The sequence below is a fragment of the Dermacentor silvarum genome, chromosome 10 (genome assembly GCF_013339745.2).
Source record: "Dermacentor silvarum isolate Dsil-2018 chromosome 10, BIME_Dsil_1.4, whole genome shotgun sequence".
NCBI classification, from domain to species: Eukaryota; Metazoa; Arthropoda; class Arachnida; order Ixodida; family Ixodidae; genus Dermacentor; species Dermacentor silvarum.
In genome coordinates this window covers 46,789,303-46,801,621 of record NC_051163.1, presented here as the reverse complement: position 1 = coordinate 46,801,621, position 12,319 = coordinate 46,789,303, and the positions used below count along the sequence as shown (strand labels likewise).

Sequence of the window (12,319 nt, the reverse complement as noted above, 5' to 3'; positions counted from 1 at the left end):
ACGCGCACGCACGCATGCACGTATATACAAAATAAGTAATACACCCAAACAACAAGACACATGTATATAAATATAACCATTGCTAAAGCTCGACGCTAATCTGCACATTAAATGAGATAAATGTACATCAAGTACACGCACGAATTTAATAACATCATTTGTATTCACCACATCATTCGGAAGCCCGTTATTTGTCTCAATTACAACAATAACTACAATAATAACAACCACAGCCAACAACGAGGTAAGCAAGAAGCAGTGACAAATAGTCGCGTATTCTTTCGACGACAGCTGCAACACAACCGCCGTGGCGTGAATGGCCGGTGTGGCCGCCTACGCAACACCTTCGTTGGAGCTACTTGGTGCGACGAAAGAAGACACGTTCCTATACTTGGTGCGGCGAAGCGTATACACGTTCCCTCTGCGCTTATATGAGGCGTGTACGCTCTGTGTTTGTGTATGTTTTGACGTCCAACGTCGCATTCGCCAAGTTCCCGATGCCATAAAAGAGCGGTCGCCCCGCATCTTGCTGTAGCCCGAATGCCACAGGGCAATGGGCTTTCGCGCGAATGCTCGAAGCTTATTAGTCTGGATAAATGAAAGTCAGCATTTGAGAATTTACACATTAATAGCGAAAATAGCGATAGTATTATTTTAGACGAAAAGCCGTTTAGCGAAGGAAGTGGTGTGTGTTTTTTTTTTAACTAAAACGAGCGGTGCTAAAATGGTGGTAAGAAAAAAAATAAATACATCGCCAAAGCACTGGTTGAGAGGAATTTACATTTATATGTACATCACACACTTCAGCAATGCCTTCGACTTTAAACTCACTCCGACAGCAGTATTCTCTGACAATTCAGTCCGCCATCTCCTTTGTACGTCTGCATGTTCCTTAAGCAATTCCAGCAATCAAGCTCTGCTGATGATTTGCTAATAAGGCAGCTGTCGCAGAGAAATGGTTATGGGAGGGGGGGGGGCTGTTGATGAATAATCGATTACTTCAATCCGCGACACAGTATCATCGATAACGATGGCGCGCGTTGTCAGCTTAAAGGAGGTATAGACAAAGGCAACTAGTTTTAAAGGTTCTAACTGCTGTTAATATACAATTCCAAGTGTTTCTGTGACGACTGGCCCCATATTATTTAAGGTGAATGATTCGGGATAACATGATCATTTTTGCTTACCGGGGTTGATAGAGGCGTTCATCAGCACGATTTTCGCCATAATCGCAAGGTGTACAACTATACTCAATTCTTTCTACAAATGAAGTTCCACCCGCCGCGGTGGCTCAGTCAGCCAAGGCGTTGCGCTGCTGAGCACGAGGTCGCAGGATCGAATCCCGGCCGTGGCGGCCGCATTTAGATGGAGGCGAAATGCAAGAACGCCCGTGTGCTTGCGTTGTAGTCCACGTTAAAGAACCCCACGCGGTCAAAGTTAATCCGGAGCCTTTGACTACGGCGTGCATCATAATCAGAACTGGTTTTGGCTCGTAAAACCCCTAATAGAAGAAGAAATGAAGTTCTGAATTGAAGTCATTGCGGGGCATGTATTAATTCTATTATAAAGTTCATACACTACTGAAAGCGTAACTTTCTATGGGAAATTGTGTGTCCTGTACCATAGTTTCGAGCAACAATTACACAGACTCTGCAGGGAAATGGGCTGCTGTTCGAATTAGTACATATCTGAACTGTGGGATAATGCTGCACGGAAAATGATTAACACGAACGATACAGCAACCTCCAACCTGTTCAGTTACCGGTGCTGGGAAGTCACGTAGAGGTCTCGTGTAGCCATATATCAGTTCACCAAGCACACAGCACCAGAAACACAGACCCGTTGTAGTTAATAACTGTCGACATCCAAAATAAACTGCTACGAGGTTCCGCGCGCCTAGTTCCAGCCACTTCTTCTTTCCTTCTTTAATTCCCTAGCTCTCGCTTTAACCGCAGTTCGCTTTGTTTATACGGAGCTCCACTTCCCTCTCGGGTTACTCTGTGTATCCACTACCCTGCTCCTACCCTCACTCTATCCATCCATCCCTCGGAGCATTGCTTCATTGATCCTTCTAGCCACCTCCTCCATTTCATTTCATCCTTCTCTCTTCTTTTTCTTTTTTTTATCCACTGCAGTTGCCGAGTCGCTCGAGTAGCGAGCGGCCTCCGCGATCCGTCGATTCATCCGTCTAGCGCTCGCATGAGGCCGCTTTTATCCGCGCATGCGCCCTGAGAGGGCCACTTTGCTGCTGCGCCTGCTTCTCCTCTTTCACTGCTACAACCACCCCAACTCTCGCTCTCCTCTCGCTCTTTCTCGTGCGCTCCGCCATCATCCTCCAGAAGAACCTCGGCGCTCCGCAAACGGACCGCTGAGAACGCTCTCGACTCTCGTGCAGCGCGGTCACGCTTTTCGCTTCGTGCTTCGCCTCGACGTAGGCCACGCGCTTATCTATCTCGGTGTGCTTCGCGTTCGCGCTCTCCTAGTCATAAAAAAAGACGCGGCAGCTTGCGCCGGCCAGAATGCAAGGCTCCCGTTGACGCTAGAGGCAGCAGCCTCGGCCATTGCAATTGTTTACCTACCTGTCGCGTTGAAAGTGCTTCGTCTGTCTGGCAGGTCCGCCGTCTGCTCCGAGTCGTCTGCTACTGCGCGACATCTTGCCGATTCGTCTATCGTGACAGAAGTGTGACGTCTGCGTCTGGCGGTCTGTTCTCATCGTGTCGTTTCGGCGGAATCGTCCGGCGGATTTGTTTTTTCGTCGTTTTGGTTGTTGTAACCACACGTCGGTTGCTTTTCAAACGTCTTGGCTGGATACGGTTGCTTCTGAGGGAGAAGACTCAACGGTATCTCGCACAGTCGGAAACCATACATACTTCAGCGTTATCTTTAGTCTTGATTCATCTGTGCCGCTTTGTCGTCTGCTATTCGTGACGGAAGCCGTGTGCCGTGCAATATGACTGTGCTGCGAGTGTCCAGCGTGCGCTCGCAAACAACTCCGCTAGACTTTTGAAAACGAGAACAAAAGTGTGCTTTCAATGTGAACAGTTGTATAATCGCTCCATTACCAAAGATTGCGTCTTCCTTGTGCCGTTACGACTTCTGGGAGAAAGACAGAGTAACTCCGTGAATACGCCGTGCCCTGAGGAAATTTACGCTGCTTGTGGAGACTAATTGATGAACTAAGAGTGTGTGCGTGTTTCTTGCTTCGATTTTTTTTCTTACTCCCTTACTGCGCAGACATCACATCTGGTGCTAGAAACGATGCGGGTCGCGTTTGTACGTGTTTTGCGGTGAAGTATTCGTGACTTCGTTCGCAGAAGAAAATGTGAACCGTCTCCTTTCCTCATATCTGTGCCGGTTCCGGTTCTCGCCATGATCGAATGCTCCGTTTGCCGAGGACCGTTCGGATTAACGGCTATGCTTCGTCTTGTCGGACTGCTGCTTCTGTGCCAGCATGCCGGAGCCAGAAGAGGTAAGTGATAATCGACCGGGAGATCCGCTTGCAGTCTGGTTCTCTTTTTTTCTTTCGTTTTCGTTTACAGTTGCAATTCCTCGTATGTGCGCTAATTGATTGAAAACATTGTAATTACGATTGCTCTTTCTTATCTCTTCATGGTACTGCTACTATATATAGTGAGGAAAAAAGCAGATACCACTACTATAGTGGTCATAGCAAGTAGTAGTAGTAGTAGTAGTACAGAAGTAGTAGTAGTAGTAGTATGTAGAGATAAGCAGGGGCTGCTATTACAGCAGAAGAGCTAAGATGCGAAATAGAACTGAGAAGATATTGCTATAATATTGAAGGGATACGCACATACTGTCACTATAATAGTAGTAGTAGTAGTAGTAGTAGTGCGAAGAGATAAGAAAGACAAACCAGAACTAATTTTTTTAATCAATTTAGCCCACGTACGAGTAACTGAAGTACAAACACACAGGTTCTATTGCTTTCGTCTACATCGGTTCTGCGAGAGTTCATATGGTCATACGTTATTAAGGGGTGTCGTCACGCAACAATCTCATAACTTCACCATGTGCACATATCACTCAGTCTTTGAGCGTAACTTACGGCTTTCCCTCATTAATAATGCTACTACTAATAGTAATAACAATAAGAAGAAGAAGCAAGAAGAAATCAATTTTATACTTCCTTTGGACCAGGCTTTGACGATAAGTGTCGTAAATACTAGTGCAAGATTTACTTGTTTTACTATTACAGTTTACGTATCATCGGGATAAGCTGGCAACAGCCGCAAGAAGAAAAATAAAACTACATTTACAGAAACTCCGAGTGCGAATACGCTTCCACCGCTAGGCAGCCGTTGTCGTCACGTTTATGTTCACAGCTGCTGCCATTCTCGGTCTGTTTACAACGCTTTCCCGACCGGCACTGGAAGGTGCTTCTCCGCTTCGTTCCCGTCCAAAAGAAATAATGTAGTATGAGAAAAAAAGCACAGACACAAGCACACCTGAATTCAGTCGAGAAACAATCTTCGTTGACGGCATGAAACGGCGACAATCTTCAGCTTGACCGCTTCTCTCTGGGTTTGTAAAGAGATAAGTCTTCGAGGTGTCGTTGTAGGCACCTGTGGAAATTATCTTCTGGGGACGACTTCGGGCGCGTCCGATGTTCAGAGTGGGACACTTTTTTTGCTCGAATGGTTTTCTTCCAGGCCGTTTAAACACCAAAGAAGCAAGCAGATAGCTAACAGTGCTCAGATTGCACGTATAAGAGATGGAGACCAACACAGCGCGGTGTTCCAACTGGTTTACAGTTGAATCTCAGCATAAAATCCGCTTATACAAAACTGGGGCCAGATTCACAAAGATTCGTAAGTTCGCTATGTCATTGATTCCCTTCCCTAAAGATATGTCTGGCATCTTGGCGACTGCGCTTGAAAAACTGGACTCCCGCAGGGGCGTCTGCGCAAGCAGGCGTTTGGTGGTTTGCGACACCACGGACCCGAGCACACGGGGGTTGGACCCTCCCACGTGTAGCCGTGCGTGGCTTAGCCGTGTCTGGGGAAAGGGGGATCCTGGAGGTTGAGCCGATGCCGGGTGTTCGGACCTTTAAGGCCCCCCGGCGGAGGCAACACACCTCTTCGGCCTCTGCTTCACATAGACGGCACCCCCGGGCTGACCCACCCGGGGGAAATCGGTAGTCGCCTTTTCCTGTCCTTCTCTTCAATCTTGGTCTTTCTCTCTCACTTTCAATCTATCCTGTCTTCTTTTCTCTTCCATTTACTTCCAGCATTCCTGGCGGCGAGGGTTAACCTTGTGTGTTATAACCACCCTTGGTTATACGTATTTGGTTATAGCGGGTACGTACAGCTGGCGTTTGTGGGACTTGTGTTTACAGGTCCTACATCGTCCCCTTGTTGGGCTCCATGGTGGGTGGCTGGCGTTCCTGCCGAAAAATTATTATTTTTGATGGCTTTTTCTTTCCCTGCATTACCTGATCGCCCCCTTAAGCGGGGGCGCACCGAAGATGTATTCAAATTTTTTGGCCGGCAAACTGAAAATTTCCCTCGATTCCACGTAATCCATTGTGAAAAACCCGAAAAGGCGGTGAGAACGATCTCACCTTTTCTTGTTTCAAAATGCCTGACAGAGACAATAGGGGCCGGCTACAAAGCTACTAAATTGGCTAGCGGCGACCTTCTTCTTGAACTCCGAGATATCAAACAACATGAGAAACTGCAGAACCTCGTATCAATTGGAGACTTTCTTGTCACTGTGACCCCACACCGCACTATGAACACCAGTCGTGGTGTTGTTTCGGATGATGATTTGATGGAGCTAAGTGAGGCAGAACTATTAGAGGGATGGAGTGACCAAAATGTGATCAATGTCAGAAGAATCAAGATGAGGCGTGACGGAAAAGAAATTCTGACCAAGCATCTCATTCTAACCTTCGGCTCAAGTGTACTGCCCGAGACTATCGAGGCAGGCTACATAAAGCTCAGAGTCAGGCCGTATATCCCTAATCCCCTGCGATGTTTCAAATGCCAGAGGTTTGGCCATAGCTCACAGAGCTGTCGAGGTCGAACTACTTGTGCCAAATGCAGTGCTTCTGAACACACATCTGAGTCGTGCAACAATACTCCACATTGTGTAAACTGTGATGGCGAGCATGCCGCATACTCGCGGTCCTGCCCATCCTGGAAAAAAGAAAAAGAAATTGTCACGATTAAAGTCAAACAAAACATTTCGTTTAAAGAGGCACGAAGGCAGGTGTCCTACCTCCCAAAAACCAGCTTTGCCGATGTGACGCGTCAGGGGGCAGCGTCGCAGCGGCTTCCGGCTGCCGTCCGGCCCACACGTAGTGAGCCGGCGGTGAAGCCATCTGCCCCCTCGGCGGCTGCAGCTAGCACTGCTCCGCCATCCCAGAAGGGGCCATCGACCTCCGGGCTGGTGGCCTCCAAGGTCTCGTCCCTCGAGACGAGGCCTTCACCGCGAACAAACCGTTCTCAAGAGCGGGTGTCCAGCGCTCCGCAAGAGCCGATGGACACATCTTCCAGCCAGACGGCGCAGCCAGCGCCAAAGGAGCGGCGAGAATCCCTCGACCGCTCCAAAAAAGAAAAAGCCCGCATCACAGGGCCCGACAAGGGCTCTGTAAGTTAAGTTAGTGTTTTCACACGAGACACACAGCACAAACATTGTCTGCAACATGAACACACAGATACTACAGTGGAACGTCAGAGGATTACTTCGTAACCTCGACGACATCACAGAACTCATACATAAATTTAATCCGAAGGTGCTGTGTGTCCAAGAAACACACTTAAAGCCTAACCAGTCCAACTTTCTGAAGCAATGTGCCATTTTTCGTAAAGATCGTGACAACGCTTCTGCCTCGTCCGGAGGTGTAGCCATAGTTGTAAATAAGTCCATTGCCTGCCAACAGTTTGCCCTACACACGCCTCTCGAGGCTGTATCCGTGCGAGCAATTTTATTCAACAAGCTTATAACCATTTGCTCCATTTACATACCACCCAACCATCACCTGAGTAAAACGGAATTTTACAGCCTCATCGACCAGCTCCCAGAACCATACATTATCACTGGTGATTTTAATGCTCATCATACTCTTTGGGGAGACTCGCGATGCGACGCGAGAGGTCGGCTCATCGAAAACTTCCTTGTTAACTCCGGTGCGTGCCTGTTCAATAAGAAGGAACCAACATATTACAATATCCATCATAGTTCATATTCATCAATAGACCTGTCAATTGGCTCTGCCTCACTTTTCCCTGATTTAGATTGGCATGTAATTAAAAACCCATTCGGAAGTGATCATTTCCCAGTAACCCTAAACTTAGTAACCGAACATGACTCTCTTCCCCATGTCCCTCGCTGGAAACTGGCCTCAGCTAACTGGGAATGCTTTAGGGAATCCACGTACTTATCACAAGATTTTATAAATAATTTTACTATAGATCATGCCGTATCATATTTTACTGCTTTTATCATTGACGCCGCTGAGAAGTTCATTCCTCAAACAAGTGGCACTTCATTCAAAAGACGGGTCCCCTGGTGGAATAACGATTGTAGACAGGCACGAAGGAAACAAAATAAAGCTTGGGGCAAACTACGTGAATGTCCTACGGCTGAAAACCTAACAGAATTTAAACATGTTAAGTCCCAGGGAAGAAGGACGCGAAGACAGGCTAAGAGGGCAAGTTGGGAGAGGTTTCTCTCAGGGTATCAATTCGTATACTCAAGAGGCAAAAGTATGGGACAGGCTAATGAGGCTAAAGGGAAAAGAAATCCATCCGTTGCCGCTAGTGAACGACGAAGCGAACAGCTTGGAAGGCCAAGCTGACGCTCTTGGCGAACACTTCGAGCGCGTGTCCAGTTCGAATAATTATTCTGACGCATTCCTTAAGCACAAACAAATCGCAGAACGCAAGGCTATTGACCGTAAATGCAGACAGAATGAACCCTACAACATGCCATTTAACATCGCCGAATTGAGAGCCTCCTTGACTGCCTGTCGGAGCTCTGCACCTGGACCCGACAGGATCATGTACGACATGATTAAACACATTCACAGTGATACTCAAATAACGCTACTCGCACTTTTCAATGCTATATGGGCTGCCGGATACCTACCTACTGCATGGAAAGAATCCCTTGTCGTTCCGATTTTAAAACAAGGTAAAGACCCCACATTAGTAACAAGTTACCGCCCAATAGCCCTCACAAGTTGTATCTGCAAACTCTTTGAAAAAATGATAAACCGTCGCCTTTTACACTTCCTTGAGTCAAACAAAATTCTTGATCCATATCAGTGCGGCTTCAGAGAAGGACGGTCTACAACCGACCATCTCGTGCGCATCGAAGCAAACATTCGTGATGCTTTCATACATAAACAATACTTCTTATCCGTGTTCCTCGATATGGAAAAGGCGTACGATACGACCTGGCGTTACGGAATCCTACGCGATCTGTCGGCAGTGGGCATCCGCGGTAATATGTTAACCATTATTGAAAGCTACCTACACAACCGCACATTCCGGGTTAAAATAGGTAATGCACTGTCGCGTCCATTTATACAGGAAACAGGTGTACCCCAGGGAGGCGTGCTCAGCTGCACACTGTTTATCGTGAAGATGAACACACTTCGTGCCTCATTACCACCGGCTATTTTTTATTCTGTCTACGTGGACGATATACAAATGGGCTTCAAGTCCTGTAACCTGACCGTGTGCGAGAGACAGGTACAGCAGGGGTTGAACAAAGTGTCTAAGTGGGCAGACGAAAACGGTTTCAAAGTTAACCCCCACAAAAGTTCCTGTGTTCTTTTCACAAGAAAGAGAGGCCTGATTCCAGATCCTTGTGTAGGACTGTGTGGACAGCAAATACCTGTGAACAAAGACCACAAGTTTTTAGGCATTATACTTGACTCTAAGCTAACTTTCATCCCATACATCAAATATCTCAAAGCAAAATGCCTAAAAACAATGAACCTAATGAAGATTATATCTCACACAACATGGGGCAGCGACAGGAAGTGTCTATTGAACCTTTATAAGAGTCTGATTCGTTCACGACTAGATTATGGGGCTGTAGTATATCACTCTGCCGCCCCAAGCGCACTAAAGATGCTAGATCCCGTTCACCATCTAGGTATCCGACTGGCCACAGGCGCTTTCAGAACAAGCCCTATTGAAAGCTTATATGTAGAATCGAATGAATGGTCACTCCATCTGCAGAGATCATACACCAGTTTCACATATTTCCTCAAAGTACACTCTAATCATGAACATCCGTGTTCTAAGACCGTTAACGATTTGACGTGTACTACACTTTTTCATAATCGACCCTCTGTGAGACGGCCTTTTTCACTGCGTGTGAGGGAGCTTAGCGTTGAAATGGATGTCCCACTCCTTGAACATCGCATAATGCCTCCAGCTAAACTGCCACCTCCTTGGGAGTGGCAGGTGATAGAATGCGATATATCTTTGGTAAAAGTTACAAAGTACGCAGCAGACCTCGAAATTGGAATGCATTTCCGTGAACTCCAATCTAAGTATTCGTGTGCTGAATTCTACACTGACGCATCAAAGTCGCACGCTGGCGTATCTTACGCGGCAATTGGTCCCTCTTTCTCTGAATCGGACGTATTGAACCCTTATACAAGCATCTTTACTGCAGAAGCCTATGCGGTGCTGTCTGCGGTTAAACACATTAAGAAGTTAAAACCACAGAATGCAATAATATTTACGGACTCCTTAAGTGTCGTAAAGGCACTAATGTCTATAAGAATACACAAAAATCCTGTTTTTATTGAGCTTTACACATACCTGTGCAATATTTATTCATCTGGTAGACATGTGACAATATGCTGGGTTCCTGGCCATAGAGGCATTGAGGGTAATGAACTGGCAGACAAAGTGGCCACATCAGTTACATCTCAAGCAATTAATCTTACCGCTGCTATTCCTGCCATAGACCTCAAGCCTTTTTTGCGAGCGAAACTGCGAAACCACTGGCAACGCTTGTGGGACGCCGCAACAAATAATAAGCTCCACTTGATTAAACCACAGCTAGGCTTCTGGCCCTGTACAACAAAAACACGACGAACTGATGTCCTATTCTGTCGTCTCAGAATAGGACACACATATGGTACTCACAATTTCCTGTTGACTGGTAACGAGCCTCCAACCTGTGGTCGATGTGGTGAGAGGCTGAGCGTCCTCCATGTCCTCCTGGAGTGTCGGGAAGCCGAAACAGAGAGAAGGAAACATTTTCCTCTTGCATACAGCTATTGTGTCCCGCTCCATCCGTCCATGTTTCTTGGTAAAGAACCACTTTTTACAACCAAAGCAGTCCTCGCATTCTTGAACGATGTTATCCTACATGTCATAAGCCCAATAAATTCGTAGCGCATCCTCTCGCCAGAGGATGCCGCTGTGACAGTAGTTCAGTATAGCACCTGCCTCCAGGCCCTTGTGGTTCAAGGGCTCTGTTTAGGCAGTAGTGCTTTTGCCAATTACAACATGTGAAATAACTTGAATATCTTCACTCTTTTTTCAATGCATTCTTCACTTTCATAGTAAACGCCATTGATCATTGTCATAACCTTATTACATGTAGATTTTACGCTCTTTACAGCGAATATTTTTAGGCCCCTTTACAGCCATGCTTCATCAACGTTTTATCCACGCCTGATAATTCACTATTCATGTACCACTGACACGCCATTATCATCGCCTTGGCGCTCTTTGGCCACATCTGGCCCTTGCGCCAATAAACCCTACTAATCATCATCATCATCAAAAACTGGACTATTGCCCCCTCACAGAGGAAAAAGTTTTAGGACACTGGTCTAGACGGGCTTTGGCACTCAAGGCCTTAAGGGCTCTCCTGAAATTCTTAAGGGCTTGTGAATTGTGCGACCGGCTTGGAACGTTGTAGCGCGTAGGGTCGCGTTATTGCGAGAATTTTCTTACTTCACCTTTGTTTTATTTGTTTTATCACCTCTTATTCTCTTTACCCCTTTCCCCAGTACAGGGTAGCCAGCCGGTATTTACACTGGCCAACCTCCTTGTCTTTTTTCCCTTTCTCTCTCTCTCTCTCTCTGATTGGCTGAACTTCTTTCTTACGAAAAATTCTAGCGTAAGAAGTTTTTGTGAATTCGGGCCCTTGTGTGCGCGTTAAAAATAATTCGAGATATCAACTAAATCGATATGATGAAACACGAGTACAAGACTAATTAGGAACTTTCATGTGAACGTCGGTTGCTTTGCACTTTGTAACGGAACTGTGAAACATTGCTGAAACACTTCATGGTGACTTGCTGGCGAAGCATCACGTGTGAGTGACGCAGCAATCGGATAGCGTCCAGCTCGCGCTTAGGCGATGCGCCTCAAAATGCATCCTGCACCTGGCCATGTTCAAGCATGCTTGCCCTATGAGTGAGAACGAAGCGTGTTCGGAAACGCATGTGCGAAAAAAAAAAACTTGGAGGACGCTTAAGCTTCGCTTATAAGAATTGAACGCGATAGCATTCAAAGATCCCTGACTGCTTCTCACGCTTCCCGGCAACTGCAGCTGATGTAACCGGAACGTTTACCGAGAAACGCTGGCGGCGACCGCTATGCACGAGGCGAGCTTTCTGGTAGAAGCGCGGCCTCTTGCGTGGGCCGATCCCGAAGGTAGTGCACAGCCGTGCAATTTTCAAGTTTCTGTCATTGTTTGGCACTTTTAACGTTTAAATCTCGAGAAGATTTAACATAAAAGTCATACGCTGTCGGTGTTTTGTTTCCTGACATTTGTTTGTGGGCTGATATTCTATAAATTCCGAGGACTAACTTTGTCAAGAACGTAAGCCAAGGAATGAGCAACATTAGCGAAAGAATGATGTGGCATTAGAACCAGCATATATCGCATGCCATATAGCAAGGCGTGGCATATGCATACACCTAAATATAATTCTTCGATATTGGACAACGCCGTCGACACCGACACCGGATTTTATGTGACACGGGGCCCTTAACGCTATCGCGTTAATATAAACTGACTGTAGGAACTTTTATGGTGCGTCTTGAAGGCACTCGGAGTCCGATGTCTGCAACGTCAAGTCAGCTTTAAATGGTGTATTTTGCATTAATATGGGTAACTAAGAATAGCCTCTTCAATACACAACATATTTTGCTGTACCCAGGTTCGTTAAGTTGGATTTAACTGTGTTCATTTCAGAGTTCTTCGGATGTTGAGGTGTCAACCAATCTTGAGTTGTATCGAACACTGTTGTAAAAACAACAGGTTACATTCATGAACCTACGCGCTTATTCGCGTAGGCTGTGCAAAAAAA

General features: G+C 46.4%; 1 protein-coding gene across 1 annotated transcript in view; it reads left to right on the top strand.

The window, feature by feature from the left end:
* The first annotated feature begins 2,387 nt into the window (after nucleotides 1-2,387).
* LOC119431507 (cadherin EGF LAG seven-pass G-type receptor 2) overlaps nucleotides 2,388-12,319 on the top strand; it is a 297,867-nt gene continuing 287,935 nt past the window's right edge. The window contains exon 1 of the mRNA XM_049657890.1: nucleotides 2,388-3,469. Within this exon, the coding sequence (XP_049513847.1) occupies nucleotides 3,370-3,469 (100 nt within the window). The 5' untranslated portion in view covers nucleotides 2,388-3,369. The remainder of the gene's footprint in view (nucleotides 3,470-12,319) is intronic.